Raw genomic sequence first — 23,444 nt, 5'->3', positions numbered from 1 at the left:
AGCTTACAATTTCCTCCGCCGGCCCCAGTAAGACCACACGTCTGCGTGGCTATAGTGACACTTGACTTGACAGCTGAAGTGACACTTGCAGATGAATTAGGCTGCTGGTATGTGCTGAGGTAAGGCCTGTCAATGTGAAGCATGGTTGGATGTTTTTTCTCACAAACCTTGCAGGTTAGGCGCTTGTCGCAACCAGCACTCATGTGACCGGAACACAAACATCCGAAACAAATCCTATTTTGCTTTATGAAGATAATTTTATCATTGTGGTTCTTGCCTTTCAGCCGCGGGCACTCTGACAGAGAGTGATCCTGAAAGCAGCATACACAAGACTCAGATTTCTCCATTTCAAAATCCTGCCCCCTATGGATAGAGCCTGAATTGACTTTGAAATCATGTCCCCTATGGACAGAGCCTGAGTATGCTCCGCTATTCTGTCCCCTATGGACAGAGCCTGAGTCTGGTTTAGAATCATGTCCCCTATGGACAGAGCCTGAATTGGCTTTGGAATCCTGTCCCCTATGGACAGGGCCTGAGTCTGGGTCCTTGGAGTCCAGACGTGTGACAGTTGTAGCAAAGCTGTTGCCTTCAGCTCTGCCAAACTTGGACTGAGGCTGGAACTTGCTCCTGTTGCTCAATCCATCCTTTATGGTTGGTTTATCCTGGATGTCACCGAAAAGTGGGTCAGAAAGGATCCTGACCTGACGTTCCACGAATGTGACCAGATCATTAAAAACAGCTCTATGATGTCGTCGCTCAAGTAGCTCATAAGCTGTTGTCCTCCATCTTTCCCTAAATCGGTAGGGCAGCTTGGTTATAATCATGCGCATGTTGGTAGGCATGTCAAGTTCCTGCATGTGTTGCATCTCTGTCATCACGTTGCAACAGTTGCGCAGGAACAGAGAATAGTCCTGTAGTGCCTTTACATCTTCAGCCTTAACTGCGGGCCAGGCCAAGGCCTTTTCGATATATGACGTAGCGATCTTAAATTCATTCCCGAAATGTTCTTTCAGAAGACCTTTGGCCATGTCATAACCACGGTCTGGCATCATGTGCTGACAACTCCTTACCAGCTCACGTGGTTGTCCTTTTGTGAACTGTTCCAAAAAATATAAACAATCAGCTTTGTTGGCCTTTGCTTCAATATTGTGCTCAAAGGATCTTATGAAGCTCCTGTAGTGAAGCGGGTCACCATCAAAGGCAGGGATGTCTCTGGATGGTAGAGACATTGTGAGCTGTTGTTGCACAAGAGCATTAGTGATTTCATTCTGCCGTTGCAGGACTGTACTCAAGTCTCCTTGAAGTTGTACTTGACAAGGTTGATACAGTTGTGGTTGCATAGCAGCTCCACCTTGTGGTGGCATTTGAAAAGGTTGATACAATTGTGGTTGTGCAGCAGCTCCACCTTGTGAGGCATGTGGAAGAGGGGTGGTTGTGCAGCAGCTCCACCTTGTGATGGCAAGTGGAAGAGGGTTGGTTGTGCAGCAGCTCCACCTTGTGAGGGCATGTGGAAGAGGTGAGGTTTAACCTTTGGCTTGACAACAGGCTCTGGCATAGGAGTGCTGAATTGCTGTGCTGCTGGATTTAGCACAGTATGGCTTGAATGAGGAGGTCCAGTGTGATTTCCCACATGCCTTTGGCTAGAGGTTCGTGACCGTCTCCCTGCATCTGACGTAGTATGCATAACAGCCAAATGGGCAGTGGATACAGCCAACTCAGCCTCCATTTCAAGCTGCTCCTTTTTCCTCCTTAACACTTCCTTGCTCCTCCTTAACTGTTGCTCTTGCTCCTCATTATTCCTCCTTAACTCTTCCTCTTGATCCTCCAGAGCTTGTCTCTCCTTTAAGTACGCTGCTTTCACCAGCAGTGATGCTCTTTTAGCCTCTGCTATGAGGCGTTCAGAGCTGGCACTGCTACCACTCTTTCTGCTGCCTTGTGAGCGTCCAAAGGAGATATTTGAAATACTGTCATTTGGTTTCACATCATCAACCACTGTTGGTATGTTGTCTGGGCGTACGTCCTCTGTGGGTGCACTGACAGTGTGCACCTCCCTTGTGTGCACATCCTCTGTGTGCACATCCTCTGTGTGCACAGGTTCTGAGTGCACTTCACCCTGGCTATTTGTAATTGCCATATTTTGTGCCAGCCAACTCTCAACAAGCATGTGGAAGCTTTCCAACGTGTTTATTCTTGACCCAAACCAGGCAGTTTGTAATGTATTTTCGTCCGGGGACATAGTTGACGTATTCATAAATTCATTTTGTACAGATTTGGCTGTCTCACACAGCCTTACATATTCACATAATACATCTTGTACCCCTGTCACGTCAGCATTGTGCATAAATACCTCCATCATTTTGTACAACTTTTGTGCCTTATTTAATATATCTGATCTTTTATTTTCCCAATTTTTCCATTACAGCCTTTAAGGTCAGTTTAATTTCCCTTTTTTCCATTGTGACAGTTTTCACAGCCGCCTCTGCACCGACGAGTTGCTCATTATTAATGTCTTGATTGTCATCCGCAACGCTCATGTTGACAATCAGCAGTGAAATGATTGAAGCAATAACGTTATGCCCGGCGCGCATGAAGGGATTCAAACAGTCAACGATAGTTGTGCGTGGCGCACATAACGGATTCAACGCCAACGGTGGCGCGCACAAACAAATCGAAGTTAACGGTAGACTGGTACGCGCAGTCTATTTTCAGCTACCAATGCATTGGACTTTATGCTCGCAAAACGTAAGAGTTGTGTGCACACATTTACCATGGCCAAAAAAAGGGGTAGCGCTACCTTACCTCGGCTTGTAGCCTACCACGGAAAATGTTGGCAGCTGACGTTGGGTACCGTTGGTTGTAGTCGGAGCTCTGATGAGTAGGTTGTCGTTCAGCGCTTCTCAGCTCATGGCTATGTTGACATCCAACAGCTGGAACTGCGCAAATCCCACGCAGTCCTCAACGCATCAGCTCCGCGCGCGCATCAAAGCGAGGCTGAATGGCTTCCCCGCTGTCCTCAACGTTTCTTGTTGCGCAAAGCTTAAACCTACTTTGCTCGTCTTGCTGTGGTTCTGTGCTGATCCACTTTACTGATGAGCAAGTTTTGCTTTGCTCTTGGTGTGGTTTCCAATCCACCTTTATACTAAAGAGCACAAGTTTTTGACTTGCTCTTCATGTGTTCTCAACGAGCACTAGTTTTTGACTTGTATAAGGGCCAACTTGACTTTAACAAAACAATAAAAACTATAAGCCCTTGAGGAGGCTGCTACCGGCTAAAAACCTGTAATTGACGCGTCTGTGGCCGCTGTTGTAACCGTCTTGGTGAAAGGAATGAATGTCCACAAGGTTCGTTCCACTAATACCCCAATGGGTTTATTTACCACACAAATGTGATATAAAGCAATTGCCAAACGATACCTTTCAAAAGAACAAACAAACACTTTACCCTACAAACAAAACGATAACAAACAACGTGCCGTGTCGACGTGACAACTTGACGACTTGACGGTCAAAAACTGTTTGGCTCTACCGGTAACCAAACACACCTGCCTGTCATCAGTCCCGTTACTCATTAAGTAGCTACGTATGTCACCTACTGGTGAGCAACGGGAACTGATGCCACAAACTCAATTTGGCAGGCTGGCAGGCACAATGTATAGAGGCAGAATTCATAAATACATAAATCCAAACAAATGCATAAAATATAACATATGGCACTACAACCATGTAAATTGGCTCTTACACTGTTGATCCCCTCTCAACTCTCCAACGGTTCAAGAGCGCCATCTGGTGGCCGATCGGCGGATCGCCCAAACAGGAAGTGATGCGCCGGAAGTGGTGCTCTCCCATATTTCGTCCGGGCACTCGCTATCGTTTTTTTTTTTTTTTTTTTTTTTTTATCTTTCTTCCCCTCCTTTTTCCCGATTTTTCTCCCATCCCACCCTTCCTGGTTGTTGCGTACTTTCCCCTACTGTTGGTCCGGGAGACCGGAGACTGTCACATGCTTTCCTCCGACGCATGTGCAGCCTGGGGCAGGCCAACCTGGCCGCGCAGGTTCTCACCGGGAGAGTGTAGCGTGTGGGAGGCCACACTATCTCTCCTCGGATCCAACCCTCGCTGAGCAGGCGCCCCGACCGAACTGTAGGGGTCGCTGTCCACAACGCCCAGGACCCACCCTTCAGCTTCCCACCCCCTGATACAGCCAATTGTATCAGCGTGAGAGGACAGCCAAGCTGATAGCAACGCCGGGAGCTGGATTCGAACAGGCGAATCCTAGTGTCTCCCGGTGTTGGTGACGAACGTAATCTCCGTGCGCCACCTGCCCCCCCGCACTCGCTATCGTTAGCGGGACTCCATCTTGATACACTGGACATCGATCGGTTGCAAATAACTCGATAAACAACATGATTTGGACGTATATACTATTATACAACCTGGAAATGGATCGCATATTTCTACATCCCATAATAGGAAAATTTCTGTTCCACGCTCATCGCCCAACGCTATGAGGAAGCGCTACGGTAAGATTCAATGTTATTTTTTACCGTGTTCGATACTAACTGCTCTAATGATCATATCACCCACACTAGATGAATCATATAACGTTGGCCACGGAATTATAAACGACCCCCCCCCCATCCGGTCAACATCAAATGATCAGTAGTAACTTCTAGAAGCACGTCCATTTGACATTTTTTATCTCGCGCAGATTCCTATCAAACTATTTCATCATCAATATAATGCATTTGGGGCTATAAATCACGTTCTGGAGAAAGCTGCAGAAAACGATAAAAACATACTTATACTTTAGACCGTATTTTAGTATGAATATGTGAATGAAAAAGTATAACGTTGCTACACCCTGAACAATAGATATAGGACGTTGAATGGGCCATAGTAATGTCAATTTAGCAATACAATTTAAAAAGTTATAGCCCTGCAAAGAAGGGGAACTTCTCCATATTAAATAGGGCTGGCGAATGATGGTAAATTATGAATTTAAGCCTGGCGATCAAAGTGTTAATAACTACATACTGTAGATTTAATTGTATCCGCTCGATTTGTACAAGTGATGGCCTATTTTGAATGTAAGAACCTGTACTTTCATATAATGTAAAAAAGACAAATTTGAAGACTGCTCAACAAGACCCTATTCTTCATGCCTGGTCACATATGGCATTAGTTGGGTCAGGTTGAGTCAGTGTGCTCTTTCTGTATTTGCAGAACGAGAAGGACGTGGTGTCCCTCGCCCCGTGGCTGGTGAAGGAGATGGACGCCTGCCTCTCTGATATCTTCCTCAACCAGGACCCTGACGGCTTCGTCCAACTCTTCAACCTCGTCCTGAGCGAGGACGTCAGCGGTATGACTGACTTTTCTTTGTCTTTGTCTGGGAGTGTTGCATGCATGCATTCATTTATTTATTTATTTTGAGTTTATTATAATTTTTTGGACCTTATGGTATTCTTGTTTTTTCTTGACTTATTGTGTTGTTTCTTCTTGACTTGTTTAAAGAAGACGTGTCTCTGTTAAGCACTTTGAGTTGCACTCCGTGTATGAAAGGTGCTATATAAATGAAGATTATTATTATTATTATTATTTAGTCGATGATAGACTTGACAAACCATGCAGTGTTTTACTGAACCAAACCATGCAGTGTTTTACTGAACCAAACCATGCAGTGTTTTGAATACTGAACCAAACCATGCAGTGTTTTGAATACTGAACCAAACTATGCAGTACTATCGACGCAGGGAACAAACTTAACTTTTTGACTTACCAGCCATTTGGCTGGTAGATTTTTAAAAGTACCAGCCGGGCAGATTTTTTACCAGCCAAAAATTATAAATAGCTTTTTAGTATATCGCCATGTGTTATTATTACATATAATACTCTCATATGCTATTTTCAATTAATATCATAAACAACATAAGGAATATTAGCATAATTGAGTAGACTGAAGGAATGAGTCAGCGTTAATAGTTTTAAATGCAAATAATTTATTGAAACATAGAAGTGGGGTCGGGACACACACACACACACTGTGTTTCAACTCACCACCCCCGCATCATATTGTAGTCTGTCTTCAAACTTCCACTCCTCTCAAAACTTTTTTATATTTGAATATCAACATTATCTGTCCATCCTCAGTAATCCTCAGTTTACTATAATATACTCCTGTCCTGAGTCCTGACTAGTGACTCCGTCGTCTTTCCAAACGCACGCACACACACACACGGGGAAGGGGAGAGTACCCCCCCCCCCCCCCCCCCATTTCCCTTTCCTCAGTGCTGTTCACTATGGCTTATGGCTCTGCCTCGTCTGATCATCAGGATTAGCTTGTTAGCTTACGTTAACGTTGTAGTGATTGGTACATAAACGTTAATTTTGGGCGATGTGGGCAGAAAGGAATGGCGACGGTGCAAAGCATGTAGCTGCATTGGACTCGTTGTGAGAAGAAAAAAAACATCACAGACTTATTTCGCGTCTGTAGGCGCACTGCTGTGTTACCGCTGCTGTGTTAACGCTGCTCTGTTTTCAAGAAAGTGAAACATGGAGTCGGCGGATATCATATGACTCGCGGAGGTGCTACAGGGTTTTTCAAAATAAGAGTATCATATGAACCTGAACGTTGCTAGCTGCCGGAGCCCAGATATTATGACTGGAGCTGCGCTTGGGGCGGCAATGAGACCCGCCCAGGATTTTCAAAATAAGAGTATCGATATGAACTACATGCCAGCTGGCGGGCAGACTATTATTTTTAGTCGCCAGACGGTAAATCTACACGCATTTGGCGAATGGCGTGTAGTTATTTTGTTCCCTGCTATCGAGTCTTTTAAATCGAAACTCAAAACCCATCTATACTGCCTGGCCTTCCCTGACTCACTCTGACTCTTGAATTGCTTGTTGACGTGTTGTTTTGTTTCCTTGTCTATCCGTTGGTTGTTTTATTTTCTGTTTATTCTATACTTTAGCACGTTTCTTTGTTTTTAGCTATGTCAAGCACTTTGGTTGACAAGTGTCATGTCTAAATGCGCTATATAAATACATTTGATTGATTGATTGATTGATTGATTGATGCAGTGTTTTACTGAACCAAACCATGCAGTGTTTTACTGAACCAAACCATGCAGTGTTTTACTGAACCAAACCATGCAGTGTTTTACTGAACCAACCTACTCCTCTCCATTCTCCTGCAGTTGACTACATGCACAGCAAGACCACGTTCACCCCTCTGATGGCAGCGGGTGGCCGGGGCTTCCTCAGCCAGATGGAGCAACTGCTCAACATGGGGGCCAGCATTAACGTCAAGGCCGCCAACGGCTGGTAGGATATCCCTAATTTTACTGTGGACACTCGAAGGTAGGGTCTGTAATGATGCCAAAACAACGGCCTCTCTGCAACAGAGCCCTGCTTGGTATTGCACTTTGGTTTTGATCTGATGTGTGGGTTGGATTTTTTATACTGCGAGTTTCTCCAGACCTCTTGGTAGATGTGGTGTGTACAGTATACTGTTGAGTTTCTCCAGACCTGCCTTGGTAGATGTGGTGTGTACAGTATACTGTTGAGTTTCTCCAGACCTGTCTTGGCAGATGTGGTGGGTACAGTATACTGTTGAGTTTCTCCAGACCTCTTGGTAGATGTGGTGTGTACAGTATACTGTCTCAATAGAACCTTGTAAAGTTTAAGGTGCTGCATAACATCACATTCATCAGATGAACCAGATTCTACATTTTAAAGCTACATGACATAGTTGCACAATAGAAATTCTAAATATTTTATGTCTTATGTAAATAAAGTGTTCAGAGAGGAGAATTTTACTATTAAAAACTAGATAAAAAAAGATTTAAGGACATTTTTCGATTCAAGACACTTTTTTTGCGGATATGTGACTGCAATGTTAGTTCCTTCTGCTGTTTTCACAGCATGTCTCCTCTCTGTAACACGCCCACATGCACAAATGAAAGGAAGCGGATACGGACCACTAGCCTAGCTTAAAACTCCGGGAGAGGTGTTTTTGGCCAACAGCTAGGCTAGCTGGTCCGTATCCGCTTCCATTCATTTGTGCGTGTTGGCGCGTTCCTTTTTAATGTTAGTCCGCTTTGTAGTAGTAGTAGTATTAGTAGTAGTCGTTTTATTCAGTCATCACACATAATACAATATGCAAAATCATTCAATGGTCTTTGATTTGACAGTGACTGAAAAGGTACAGGCTGACACATAATGCTTATACATGCCTGTCCTATATTCTTAACAAATTAACACTATGGTCGCCAAAACCGCCGTACCACGTCTTTCCTCGCCATGCTCATTCTGCCAAAGACGACGTACCACGTCTTTGATATCAATATTTCAAAAATCTGTGATCGAAATCATATTTCTCCCCCGGACACTTGAGATATACTGTTGATCCCCTCTCAACTCTCCAACGGTTCAAGAGCGCCATCTGGTGGCGGATCGGCGGATCGCCCAGAGCGGAAACAGGAAATGGAAGCTGGTGCTCATTTCAATTCGGTCCGATCACTCGGTAATAGTACCAGGACTCGAGCTAGACACAACGGATATCAATCCGTTACCAATAATTCGATAAACAACATGATTTGGACGTATATACTATTATACAACCTGGAAATGGATCGCATATTTCTACATCCCATAATAGGAATATCTCTGCTCCACGCTCATCGCCCAACGCTATGAGGAAGCTACGGTAAGATTCAGCGTTTTTTTTTTAACGTGTTCCATATAAACTGCTCTGATGATCATATCACCCACACTAGATGAATCATCTAACGTTGTCCACGGAATTATAAACGACCCCCCCCCCCCCCCCATCCGGTCAACATCAGATGATCAGTAGTAACTTCTAGAAGCATGTCCATTTGACATTTTTTATCTCGCGCAGATTCCTATCAAACTGTATTTCATCATCAATATAATGCATTTGGGGCTATAAATCACGTTCTGGAGAAAGCTGCAGAAAACGATAAAAACATACTTATACTTTAGACCGTATTTTAGTATGAATATGTGAATGAAAAAGTATAACGTTGCTACACCCTGAACAATAGATATAGGACGTTGAATGGGCCATAGTAATGTCAATTTAGCAATACAATTTAAAAAGTTATAGCCCTGCAAAGAAGGGGAACTTCTCCATATTAAATAGGGCTGGCGGAGGCTGGTAAATTATGAATTTAAGCCTGGCGATCAAAGTGTTAAGGCCCCAAAACAGAAAACAAAAGAAATAAGAATAACAAAATAAGAATTATTCACATTTGTAATCTTCAAAAATAGCTATACAAATCATTTCTATTTGAAAACCAAAAGCAAATAACTCATTCTTACGGTAAATGTATATCAGCATTGTTCCACAAGTTAACCCCAACAATAGAAATACATCTCCTTTTAATCCCTTTCTTAGCTTTTTGAATAGTACATTTACAAATGTCTCAAATCATATTTTCTTTCATGCAATGAAAAAATAACATTGCTCTAACAGCTATATTTCTTTGCATTTGTGACGTGATTAGACATGAGTTTAAAGCATTTGTGATTTGTGAGTGTACTATGTCTAATTGCCTGGTCCATTAAACAAGGTTTTTGTTGTTCCATGAAGAAAAGCTTGTGAGCGCCGTGTGTCTGCGTTTGTTTCAGGACCGCTCTGGACTTTGCCAAGCACTTTCAGCAAACGGAGGCTGTGGATCTACTTCAGTCCTACCTGTAAGAGAACTGCACACAACATACATGGCTCCCACTGGTCACCACGTTGCTGGAATATCCTGTATTGCAAATGCCGGTGAAGTTCTCCAGTGAAATGGACTACCAGGAGGTTCTACAAATGCGCCACTTTACAGGGATCTACCAGGATGCTTGTTTCACCAACATCTGTTGCATTAGGTGGTTGTGGAATCCAGACTGTTAAAGGTGCTATAACTGGTATATTTCTTTGTTAAAATTAAGTCTTAAATACCTCTACATTCTGACAGCCATTGCTGATACAGAGTGTTCGGTCAGTAAGATGGGTCTCCCAGTCCCTCCACTCTGCAGTAAACACAAAATAAATGTTATGGTATCCCGTTCCCGCTTTATCCAATCAGGAGAGAGAACCCTAGATATTTTCTTTTTCACTTATTTCAAGAAGTCTTGCCCAAGCCAAATTGGCTTACAGCACTGGCAGATTATTTTACTTGTTTCAAGCACATATTTTATTTCTTATTTTTGTCAGACCATATTTACAGTGTGCAGTTCTCTATCCTCATTGGACAAAGTAGGAACGGGATATACTGTATTTTGTCTTTACTGCAGAGCAGAGGGACTGGGATACCCATGTTACTGACCGAACACTCGATATCAGTGATCGGCTATCAGAATGTAGAGATATTATTTTAAGATGTAGGGAAAAAAATACCACTTACAGCACCTTTAACACCTTTAGAACCTTTCTGAGCTGAAAAGTGACAAAGGAACATGAAAGGCTCTGATATATTGTTAAAGATAATGGCATATTATATTGGGGCCTGCATGGGAACCTGTACAAAATACTTGTAGATAAGACGAAAAGGAATAAGATGGAAATAATACAACTTCATCAAGGCATCCATGATGTAATGGCTGCGATTGAATAATTAATTAATAATTGTCAAAAAAATAAAATTTCACATATCCCAGCCTAAATCCCCTCTCCCTGTCACCCGCCCAGCTCCACGTTGGATTTGGGCATGCTGGACGAGTCGTCGCTGGTGCGGTCGGCGACGGCGGAGCTGAGCGTGGAGGACCAAGAGCTGCTGAAGGTCTACCACCACAGCTTTGACGATGAGATGGTGGACCTGGACCTCATCATGCACCTGCTACATAACATCCTGACTACCTCAGACGACGGTGAGAGACAGGGAGTCCCCCTGCCACTTCTGCCCATGTTTATCAACTTAGAATATGCTGACATTTGTATGAAAGATACAGAAGAGAATAACAATGTGTACAATTCATATAGTCTTTGCTGGGACAGTCAGCCAGTATAGTTAGTCCTTAGTGTTTATGTAAATTATTTTGCATGCATGTTTAAAGGTGCTATAGATAACATTCAGCCACTAGATATCGCATTGGAGCACTGGCATGTCATTTATCCAATGAGGTGCATTCCACGTGGGGAAATGGGAAGTAGGGAGGGGATACATACATGGGGATACAACAACAACATTAATTTTGGACCTGCAACATTTTTTTTATGATCAATTCATTAATCAATCATATTTTGGGGGGGTAAATGCAATAATTTTATTCCACGCCTTTCTAAACGTTTTCGTAAAATAAATGATTACGTGAAAATGTTATCTATAGCACTTTTAATTTACGAAGTAAATGTTCTTGTGTCTTTCAACCCTTTACACAAAACTGAGTCATCAGTAAATGTGTGGCCGCTCTACAGACTAGCATACAGTAAAAAATAAATTCATCTTTCCCAGAAAATGTAAAAAGGAGCACATGTGCCAATTGATTGAAAGCAGGGATGTTTCAGTTATCTTCACTCGTCAGTCGTCACACTCCTGAATCTCTGTAGGGATGTTTCAGTTATCTTCACTGGTCACACTCCTGGATCTCTGTAGGGATGTTTCAGTTATCTTCACTGGTCACACTCCTGGATCTCTGTAGGGATGTTTCAGTTATCTTCACTGGTCACGCTCCTGAAGTTCTGTAGGGATGTTTCAGTTATCTTCACTGGTCACGCTCCTGAAGTTCTGTAGGGATGTTTCAGTTATCTTCACTGGTCACGCTCCTGGATCTCTGTAGGGATGTTTCAGTTATCTTCACTGGTCACGCTCCTGAAGTTCTGTAGGGATGTTTCAGTTATCTTCACTGGTCACGCTCCTGAATCTCTGTAGGGATGTTTCAGTTATCTTCACTGGTCGCGCTCATGAAGTTCTGTAGGGATGTTTCAGTTATCTTCACTGGTCACGCTCCTGGATCTCTGTAGGGATGTTTCAGTTATCTTCACTGGTCACGCTCCTGAAGTTCTGTAGGGATGTTTGAGTTATCTTCACTGGTCATGCTCCTGAAGTTCTGTAGGGATGTTTCAGTTATCTTCACTGGTCACGCTCCTGAAGTTCTGTGCTCAACAATTTTTGTAGTTGAGAACATGTATATATATATATATATAATTTTATTTAGCCTTTATTTAACCAGGTTTGTCCCACTGAGATCCAGGATCTCTTTTACAGGGGAGACCTGGCCAAGAATGGCAGCAACACAAAGTTTCAAAATAAACACATAGACATTACAGATAAAAGTAATGTTACAAAATGATCAGATAAAACATTTGCATACAGAAAACCTGTTCGCCTTGAAGGAAAACGCCAACATTTTGAGAAATTTGCTTATTTGCCATCTTCCCTGGAGTTAGACAAGAAGATACATACCCTTTTCTTCTCTGTGCGTGCAGTAGGCTTAGGGAACGCCCGCACCGTTAGCGTAGCTTAGCTTCATCACTGGAAGTGGGGCAGTCCTTTACCCTGAAGTTCCCTACAGTCCCCTACAGTCACGAAATACACTCCAAATACAACTCCAAAACGTTCCTGTAAACATGTTGTGACCTGTGTATTTACCATGTGGAGAAATAAAAAATAATTAAATTTGACAATTACGTTTTCTAAGCAAATACACTCGGAATATTTTTTTGCCGAACCACTCCTCTCTGGGCTCAGTCAGTGATTTCACGCAACGCAGTGATACTTTCTAACGTGACGCCATGCAGTGTTTGTTTACATTCTCATTTCATTCAAAGGATCCGAACCGATTGAAGTTTATGGATACCATGCCTTCAAATCCTTGACGATTAAAAAGCCTCCACAATTTAGAAAACAGTATTCCCATGGCTGGTGTTGATATGCTGCTAGCTAACGGAAACGAACAAACACAGGACCGGACACTAAAGCAGATAACGAGGCATCATTTTTACTTCCGGTCGGGGGGTTTCAAAATAAAAGAGCGACGTCTAAAGCACCGGAAATACGTTTATTTTGTACATTATCTAACGTTAACACGAACCTAAACTAACGTTACAACTAACCTAAAGTTAGTTTAGGTTTGTGTTAACGTTAGATAATGTACAAAATAAACGTATTTCCGGTGCTTTAGACATCGCTCTTTTATTTTGAACCCCCCTGAGCGGAAGTAAAAATTATGCCTAGTTATCTGCTTTAGTGTCCGGTCCTGTGTTTGTTTGTTTCCGTTAGCTAGCAGCATATCAACACCAGCCATGGGAATACTGTTTTCTAAATTGTGGAGGCTTTTAATCGTCAAGGTAAGATGATTTGAAGGCATGGTATCCATAAACTTCAATCGGTTTGGATCTTTTGAATGAAATGAGAAAACAAACACTGCATGGCGTCACGTTTTTTTTTTTTTTTTTTTTAATCTTTATTTCGAACATGCAATGAATACAAACAAACAATAACAAAAGCAAAACCCAACTCAATCTACATGTTCGAAAAGGAGTAGGAAGAAGTATACACTTATTTAATTCTACCCCTCTTCCACTACTCAAATGAGTGTACTATTTTAAAACATAAAAAAAAAAATATATATATATATATATGCAAAAAAAACTATATGTAAAACATGAAAGAAATAAAATAAAACTGTAAACACCCGTGAATATCAAGTCCCTTCCTCATCCCTGTACCTACCTTGTGAACATCATTTCCTTATACATCAGTTTGAATTGTCTCATGTTTGGACATTGCTTTAGCACTACATTTAGACTGTTCCACAGTTTCACTCCACATATCGAGATGCAGTGTCTTCTCATGGTAGTGCGTACATTAAGCACTTTTAAATTGAGTTCTCCCCTCAGATTATAACCCCCCTCCCTATCGAAGAACAGTTCTTGTATGTTTCTTGGAAGTACATGACTTCTTGCTTTATACATTAACCCTTTATCTGCCAGGGATTATTCTGATCTTAATCCCCTCTCTGCCACCACTGTGAGTCTATGGAGATGTTCCCCTTCTTTGCAGGGCTATAACTTTTTAAATTGTATTGCTAAATTGACATTACTATGGCCCATTCAACGTCAAGTATCTATCGTTTAGGATGTAGCAACGTTCTACTTTTTCATTCACATATTCATACTAAAATACGGTCTAAAGTATAAATATGTTTTTATCGTTTTCTGCAGCATTCTGCAGAACGTGAGTTATAGCCATAAATACATTATATTAGATCATCAAATGTAGTTTGATACCGATTGACGTCAGATTAAAAATTTCAATTGTACAAGGTCCTAAACGTCATGCCTCATCATCTGCTGGTGACCGGAGGGGGGGAGGTTTATAAGTCCGTGGCCGACGTTAAATCATTTATGTAGTATGGGCGATATATAGATCAGAGCAGTTTATATGGATAATAATAATCAAACACGCTGAAACTCACCGCAGCTTCCTCGCAGCGTTGGGCGATGCTACTGGAGCAAAAAGATCGTCATTATGGGATGTCGATCTAGTTGGTCCAGTTCCAGGTTGTATAATACTATATACGTCCAAATAACGTTGTTTATTGAGTTAGGGCAACCGATCGATTATCCAGTGTGTCGAGATGGAGCCCCGGGAGCGATAGCGAGTGGCCGGACGAAATATGGGTGAGCATCAGGGGAGGAAACTAACTTTTTGGCTTACCAGCCAACTGGCGAGTATCTGATTTTTTTTACCAGACAAACTGATTTTTTACCAGCCAAAAAAAATCGCTAATTGTGATAATTACTTCTTTGTATGTCTTCGTCTAAATAGATTTTCAATCATAGTAATAATCACACCGTCTCTCTACTCTTTAAAATATTTATTAGCATAAACATTAATAACAGTCTCTACTCTTCACAATATTAGCATAACACATATTAACATGAAAGAGGGATCTATTCTGGACTGGGTTGGGCTGAACTGGGCAGTGAAAGATGCTGGGTTGGACTGGGTTGGGCAGTGAAAGAAAAAAACCGAAGTATGTTGTGAAGTGTATAGATAGATAGATGTGAAATGTATAGATGTAGCAGTACTGTCTCTGTATGTCGTGTATGTCATATGTTATGATGAATTGAAAATGGGGGACCCTGATGTAAACAAGACGAAAGTCTTTCTCTGGTCTGCATCCCCTGATTCCCCTTAACAATTGTGTGTATTGTACCATTCTGCAATCTGTTAATAAAGTTTTCAATCAGTCAATCAAGTTAACTTTGAACCTCGGTTGTCAAGCCACGTCAATGTTGTGTATGCATCCGAGTGTTCACTGTGCCTTTAAGACGGCACAGTGGCCTTACGACAGTGCTGTGAAGTACCGTCAAGTGTTGTGGTAACGTCAGTTGGGTTGGTCTGCTGTTGTGCACTGGTTGAGCTAGCCCCTTTCGTGACTGCGATGTGCAAGCCAGGGGCTTTTGAGCATGAAATAAAATGTCTAACCTTACGTCGTAGTCCGGTGCGCAATACATACACCTCTGTAATTTAAATGTGTCCTTGCCTTGGACTCAAGAGTTGTACTAGGGTTGGATGCAGTTCCCCGTTGCTCAATCTGTCTGTTTTCCATCTTCTGTGTTTAACGTTATCTGTTTGCGAGTGCTTCCTTGACTGATGGCCAGTACCACAGGACTTTTATTCAACATTCTATATTTCCGCGGGTTGGCCAGTACTGCAGGAACTTTTATTAAACATTATATATGTCCGCGGGTTGGCCAGTACTGCGGGAACTTTTATTAAACATTATATATGTCCGCGGGTTGGCCAGTACCACGGGACTTTTATTCAACATTCTATATTTCCGCGGGTTGGCCAGTACTGCAGGAACTTTTATTAAACATTATATATGTCCGCGGGTTGGCCAGTACTGCGGGAACTTTTATTAAACATTATATGTGTCCGCGGGTTGGCCAGTACTGCGGGAACTTTTATTAAACATTATATATGTCCGCGGGTTGGCCAGTACTGCGGGAACTTTTATTAAACATTATATATGTCCGCGGGTTGGCCAGTACTGCGGGAACTTTTATTAAACATTATATATGTCCGCGGGTTGGCCAGTACTGCGGGAACTTTTATTAAACATATATGTCCGCGGGTCTTGTGCAGTGCTCTCGTGGCACTGTCAACTCGCCAGACTGGCGAGTGGTCTTCATGAATCACTCGCCAAACGTAAAAAATACTCGCATTTGGCGAGTAAAGTGGCCTAATTTCCTCCCCTGGTGAGCATCACTTCTGGCCGCTCACTTCCGGTTTTGGCGATTTGCCGATTGGCCACCAGATGGCGGTCTTGAACCGTTGGAGAGTTGAGAGGAGATCTGCAGCACCCGTCAAGTCTCTGTGGGTGAAATATGATTGCCATGACAGATTTTTGAAATATTGATCTCAAAGACGCTGTACGACGTCATTGGCAGATTACGCATGGAGAGGAATGACGTCTTAACACGTCGTTGGCGATTAAAGGGTTAATTGTGCCGTTTTAAATTCCACAAGATCATTTAACTTTAATGTTTTTGACTTTAAAAATAATATGTTTGTGTGATCACGATAACCTGCAATGTGAACTATCCTTATGGCCCTTTTTTGGAGTATAAAAAGTGGTTGTAGTGTAGACTTATAATTGTTTCCCCAGACTTCAGCACAGTAATTTAAATATGGTAAAACTAGTGAACAGTAGAGAATGTAGAGTGATGTTCTATCCAGAATGTGCTTTACTTTACTCATGACTGAAATGCTTCTTGACAGTTTAGATTGGACATGTTTTATGTGAGGTTTCCAACAGATTTTATGGTCTATTATTACACCTAGAAATTTATTTTCATAAACTCTTTCAATAATCACATTATTTTAACTTGTACTTGAGTATTTAATCTACAGTTTCCAAATATCATAATTTTAGTTTTGCTCAAGTTCAATGATAATTTGTTTCTATCAAACCATTTTTAAAATGTCTTCATTTCAGATGTGATGACCTCTAAAAGCTGCTGTTAGAAAGTATCACTGCGTTGCGTGAAATCACTGACTGAGCCCAGAGAGGAGTGGTTCGGCAAAATTTTTCAGAGTATATCTGCCTAGAAAACGTAATTGTCGAATTCAATTATTTTTTATTTCTTCATGTGGTAAATACACAGGTCACAACATGTTTACAGGAACGTTTTGGAGTGTATTTCGGGACTGTAGGGGACTGTACGGAACTTCAGGGTAAAGGACTGCCCCACTTCCATTGATGAAGCTAAGCTACGCTAACGGTGCGGGCGTCCCCTAAGCCTACTGCACGCACAGAGAAGAAAAGGGTATGCATCTTCTTGTCTAACTCCAGGGAAGATGGCAAATAAGCTAATTTCCCAAAATGTTGGCATTTTCCTTTAAATAAATTCAGGGTTACCAAGCTTTGAATTTTCTGATCGACTGGAGATTGTTCCATGCAGTAGGTGCGGAAAACCTAAAAGCTTTCTTTCCCATTTCTGTTCGGACTTTGGAAACGGCAAAGTGCAGAAAATCCTTCGAACGGAGATTGTAATTTTTCAAATTTAAAAGAGGCGATAAATAAATCGGAACCATACCAAGAATGGCCTTGTAAATCAAAACATACCAATGACTGAGCCGACGTGCACATAAGGAAGGCCAGTTCACTTTTGAATATAATACACAATGGTGAGTAAGAGATCCACAGTTTGTAATAAATCTCAGAGCCCCATGATACACGCTATCTAGCATGTGGAGACGGTGAGCAGAGGCATTCATATATAACACATCACCATAATCAATCACAGGTAGAAAGGTAGACTCCACCAGTTTCAGTTTCACACCTAAAGAAAAGTAAATATGAGATAATCAATCAAACAAGCCAGCTCGGCTGATGTCATTGCTAACAGCTAACGCTAACTCACAAAGCTAACAGCTAATGCTAACTCGCAAAGCTAACAGCTAACGCTAACTCACAATGCTACCGTATTTTGGGAAGAAAAGCAAGAAATGCTTCAACTATGTGTATATGTACGTGTGTGGAAAAGCATTCATTCTGAACGTTACGTCACTGATGCTTGAAATGTGTGAACTTTAGTGAAACATCATGGCAAACGTACAAAACGTTGCTACCATGTACTGTAACATCTCCAGTCTCTCTTTCTTCATCTTTCTTTTCTTTTCTCCCAGCTGTTAACAGACCATTATGCTACCTACGCGGCTGCGTCTATGCTTTTACCAACGCGTTCGTGTTTCCGGTTTCCCGTTTTGCGCTCTGATTGGCCACTGACCTACGCTAGTACGCCCCCCTCGCTATGAGCCTAGCAGGACGCTAGTGGGCTAGTCGCTAAAATATATATCGTTTTATATATAATTGTACCAAGGCAGATATTAGGCAGTACACACATTGTCCTGCAATACATGTACAGTGAATGCACAGTTACATTCGCCATATATTTCTATCGTTGCTGCGGTCTACAGTGAAATGCAATATTATTATTATTGGGGTGGCATTCCCGTCGCCGTGCATGGCGTGTGAGTGGCGCGCAGGCTGTTTGTGTTTTTCTTCGGTCATGGCGTGCTTTATCAGGGGGGGTTTTTGGATGGGGATGTGGTAGGGATTGATGTGTTGGGGTGTTTTTTTTTATTCTGTCAATTGTGTGCTGATTTTATGCCTATGTTCATTTTATACTAATTGCTGTGGCACACTCTGGACTGCGGTCCATGTGTGAAAAACTATAGATAGTTATTAATATTTATTATTGTTATATTGTAGAAATGTGTGCATTGAAATGTCTGTAAAGTCTTGAAAATGAGGGTGACCGGGCGGCTGGGTGGCGTAGCGGAGATTGCGCTCATCACCAATGCAAGAGACTCCGGTATCGAGTCTCAGCATTGCCTTCGACTTGGGCCGGCCGTCGTACTGGCTCATTTGGCAGAGTCAGGGGTGGAAGTCGATGGGTGGGGATTGGACGTCGTGGACAGCGACTGCTACAGGTCGGTTGGGTGACGCCTGCACAGCAGAGACAGGAAGTGTCGGGGGCAGCGTGAGCCTCCCACGCGTTACTCCTCGCCACTGAGAGTCCGCGCTGTCTGGTGAAAAGATGCGACAGGCTGCCTCCTTGTGTACCAAGTTGAATTTAATGAATATCGAGGAACTATTATGTTTCTTGGAGAAGTCAATGTGTAAAACATGTTCTCCTCAGTGTTGGGGTGTTCCTTTAGGAGTCGTCCGTCTAAAACATGTTCTCTTCAGTGTTGGGGTGTTCCTTTAGGAGTCATCCATCTAAAACATGTTCTCCTCAGTGTTGGGGTGTTCCTTTAGGAGTCGTCCGTCTAAAACATGTTCTCCTCAGTGTTGGGGTGTTCCTTTAGGAGTCGTCCGTCTAAAACATGGTCTCCTCAGTGTTTGGGTGTTCCTTTAGGAGTCGTCCGTCTAAAACATGTTCTCCTCAGTGTTTGGGTGTTCCTTTAGGAGTCGTCCGTCTAAAACATGTTCTCCTCAGTGTTGGCGTGTTCCTTTAGGAGTCGTCCGTCTAAAACATGTTCTCCTCAGTGTTGGGGTGTTCTTTTAGGAGTCGTCCGTCTAAAACATGTTCTCCTCAGTGTTGGCGTGTTCCTTTAGGAGTCGTCCGTCTAAAACATGTTCTCCTCAGTGTTGGCCTGTTCCTTTAGGAGTCGTCCGTCTAAAACATGTTCTCCTCCCTTAAAGGCGCTGTTCTGATCTTCCTCCCTGGATACGATGAGATAGTGTCATTGAAGGACCGCATCCTCTGTGACGATAAGAGATTCACTGACCACTCTCAAAGGTAAAGCAGACTAAACACAGGTTTTACATCCTCTGTGATAAGAGATCCACTGACGTGTGTGTGTGTGTGTGTGTGTGTGTGTGTGTGTGTGTGTGTGTGTGTGTGTGTGTGTGTGTGTGTGTGTGTGTGTGTGTGTGTGTGTGTGTGTGTGTGTGTGTGTGTGTGTGTGTGTGTGTGTGTGTGTGTGTGTGTAGTAATACAGGAGTGGTCAGTGTGTGTGTGTGGTAAAACAGGGCTGTACGCTAAGCTTTTTCACTAGGGGCACACTTGCCCCTAAATGAGAAATTTAGGGGCACAGAATATTTTTTAGGGGCACATTTTTAAATAACAATTTTACCATTATAGTGCAAATAAATATGTTCCTCCTGCCTCATTACTGTGGTCCTTTTATTTAACATTTAAGTGCGTTTGTTTTCAGGTTTGTATCTTTTATAATGAACCAACTGAGAAAGTGTGTAAATCACTAATGGAACAAAAACAACAAACTGTGTGTGTGTGTGCGCACGCTTGTGTAGTGCTCTTGAATGAGATCACCACAACACACACACACACCATTGCATGGATCAGGAGGACAAGAAACTCTAATACCTTTGTTTCACAATGAAAAGTGCTTTATAAATAAAAATGAATTATTATTATTGTAAATAACCCCATGAAAGGTTTATTATTTTTATGGGTAATTACCTGCTTCATATTTATGATGTTACTGGTTTCAGGGTGTGCCTAAAGTGATCAATGTGTTGGGCCATTTATAGAGATCTATGCCAATTAATGTTTTATGTATATCCAGGACTTTTTTTTATAAGAATTGAGAGGCCTACTACGGTATTTGTTATGTTACCTTTATTTTGAAAACCGTGTTGCGACGCAACCTTGTTTAAGTTTGCGCTTTTGACAGTGAAATGTTCAGTTCAACTTAGCTCGAAGGAAAGACTAATCAAAAAGGTTTAATTGACCCGTATGAGGCTCTTACGGTAGGACTTTGATTGTTTATAGAAGAGTAATGTAATGCTATGAAAAACGAGAAATAAACAGTTGATTTTACCAGCAGTAAGTTGCAAGCCACTTTCATACGGGGAACCGTGACAATTATTAGTATTATCTTATTTGCATATTGTCTCATTATTAGATAGATAGATAGGTTGATACTTTATTGATCCCCGGAGGGAAATTTAAGTAGACAGTATTTCACATCCTAATAGTGGGATGCATGGCTGAACATTAGAAGTGTCCGTGTCCCCGACCGTCAATCATCACTGCCAGGTCCGACTTAATTTCACCGGCTATGGTCTCTTATCATCTCTCCACATCGGACGTGGTTGTCATAAGATGGACTGATATCCGCTCCGTTGTTCTTGCAGAGCAAAATTAGCGGCTTAAACGTATTGAAAGGAAGTTCACATTCAGTTTAGTTTAGATTGTTCGCTAGGAATTATGGGATTTGGTGTTGGATGTATGGACTCTACCAGACGGGGACATGGTATTTAATCGCACAATAGACTACAACTACCAAGTATATAGCGTGACCCAGATTCACTTCACACGCAAATCTTTTTTTCCCACACGGGCTATCGCAGTAAATTCATTCATTGCCGACAGATTTTTTCATAGCACCGCAGCATTATGTGACATAATTTATGTCGCACTGTACAGCCCTGGTTGTAGGCTAATGTTTTACTATTTATTTTTATTAATTTAGGAGTAAAATGCGAATGAAGGGTTGAAATCACTACTCGCAAGGTTGCCCCCAAATTTTATTTACCACTCGCACGGGCCAAATTAAGGGGCAATTTGCGATAATCTCGTCGCAGTGTACAGCCCTGAGGAGTGGTCAGTGTGTGTGGTAAAACAGGAGTGGTCAGTGTGTGGTAAAACAGGAGTGGTGTGTGTGTGGCAACACAGGAGTGGTCAGTATGTGTGGTAAAACAGGAGTAGTGTGTGTGTGTGGCAACACAGGAGTGGTCAGTATGTGTGGTAAAACAGGAGTGGTGTGTGTGTGGCAACACAGGAGTGGTCAGTATGTGTGGTAAAACAGGAGTGGTGTGTGTGGCAACAAAGGAGTGGTCAGTATGTGTGGTAAAACAGGAGTGGTCGATCTGTGCATGTGAATGCCTTGACAGATATACAATGTGTGTGTGTGCGCGCCCTCAGGTTCCAAGTGTTCACCCTCCATTCCAACATGCAGACCTCCGACCAGAAGAGGGTGCTGCAGTACACTCCCCCCGGTGTCAGGAAAATAGTAGGTCTTCTCTTTCATCTCTCTGTGATGTCACTCACCCTAACTTACCCACCTATGTAGGTTGTCATGGTAACCTGCTAGCCATTTCTTGTATAAAGAACTATATGTCCTCAATCATGTCTGTGGTATGGGGATTATAAATATATATATATATATATATATACTTAGTTAATGAGTACATAGATATTGAGTACATAGTTAATGAGAACATAGTGAATGAGTACATAACAAAAGATAATAAAAAAAAAAAAAAAACACTAACCTTCTTACTGTCTTATACTATCATGCACTCTACCTACTATACTAATATGTCTACTACTATGCACTCAACACTGCAGCACCCAAGTTTCAGCACTATTTGATGAACATTGTTACTCAGCTGAAAGAGTTGTACCCTTCCTGCTGACCTGTTGTACAGAACTTGTAGGTCGCTTTGGATAAAAGCGTTCAGCTAGATGACTAAATGTAAACATTAAAATCACTTTGGAAGCATAATATACAGTGTGTGGATATTCCTCTTGGGTGTACAAATACATTTGATTTGTTTTGATTTGTGTAGCGTCAACATTTAGTAACCTACCCCTGTGGTTTTAGAGGGTTGTAAGTTTCCTCTGACTGCATAAAGGCTCAAGTGACCCATGGGGTCTGGCCCGGGCCACTCTGTGTGCGCAACACCCTGTTTTTAGAACTATATGATGTCTAGACATTTGCACGAAAAATTTCCACCATAACCGTCTTCATCGTCTTTGTCCCAGATCCTCTCCACGAACATCGCTGAGACCAGCATCACCGTCAACGACGTGGTTTTTGTCATCGACTCAGGAAAAGTCAAAGAGGTACCATCACCCTTTTTATCTCGTGTCATTCTACAAACCTGGGCGGTTTGTGCTCGTGTCGTTCTACAAACCTGGGCGGTTTGTGCTTGTCATTCTACAAACCTGGGCGGTTTGTAGGGCTGTACTGAATGTCATTTTTTAACATTCGAAGCTTCGATTGAAGTATTCGAACGAAGCTTCGAATGTCTATAAAAAAAATTTACTTCAATTTTTATTTTTTTTCTCAAACTAAATCCTCAATTTTAATAAAGTGATTAATCTGATGAAATTAGTATTTTTCTTTTATTAAATCAACTTTCTTTAATGAATATAACTCATCAGTTTCGTCAACATAAATAATCCAATAAGGGCACGGTTGGTATGAAAGTGATGGTGACGACTTATGTATAATAATATAATATTAGTGTAGCCATATTTAAACGGATAAAAAAAAAATTACAAATAAAAAATTCGAATGTTGATTTAGAATTTGAATGTCAACATTATGATCGAAGCTTCGAAGCATTTGGTACAGCCCTAGTGGTTTGTGCTTGTGTTGTTCTACAAACCTGGGCGGTTTGTGCTTGTCGTTCTACAAACCTGGGCGGTTTGTGCTTGTGTC

General features: G+C 42.0%; 1 protein-coding gene across 2 annotated transcripts in view; it reads left to right on the top strand.

Annotated features, from left to right (window-relative positions):
* Positions 1–23,444, top strand: part of ythdc2 (YTH domain containing 2) — a 130,375-nt gene that overhangs the window by 61,858 nt on the left and 45,073 nt on the right. For both annotated transcript variants that reach the window (XM_084336259.1, XM_084336258.1), the window contains exons 11-17: positions 5,221–5,356; positions 7,194–7,320; positions 9,652–9,717; positions 10,697–10,875; positions 19,672–19,768; positions 21,920–22,007; positions 22,763–22,843. In XM_084336259.1, coding sequence (XP_084192385.1) covers positions 5,221–5,356; positions 7,194–7,320; positions 9,652–9,717; positions 10,697–10,875; positions 19,672–19,768; positions 21,920–22,007; positions 22,763–22,843 — 774 coding nt within the window. The remainder of the gene's footprint in view (positions 1–5,220; positions 5,357–7,193; positions 7,321–9,651; positions 9,718–10,696; positions 10,876–19,671; positions 19,769–21,919; positions 22,008–22,762; positions 22,844–23,444) is intronic.

The sequence above is a fragment of the Notolepis coatsorum genome (genome assembly GCF_963971535.1).
Source record: "Notolepis coatsorum genome assembly, chromosome: 19".
Classification (NCBI taxonomy): Eukaryota; Metazoa; Chordata; class Actinopteri; order Aulopiformes; family Paralepididae; genus Notolepis; species Notolepis coatsorum.
The sequence above is the reverse complement of the archived record's forward strand: the minus strand, read 5'-3'. Positions and strand labels throughout refer to the sequence as shown.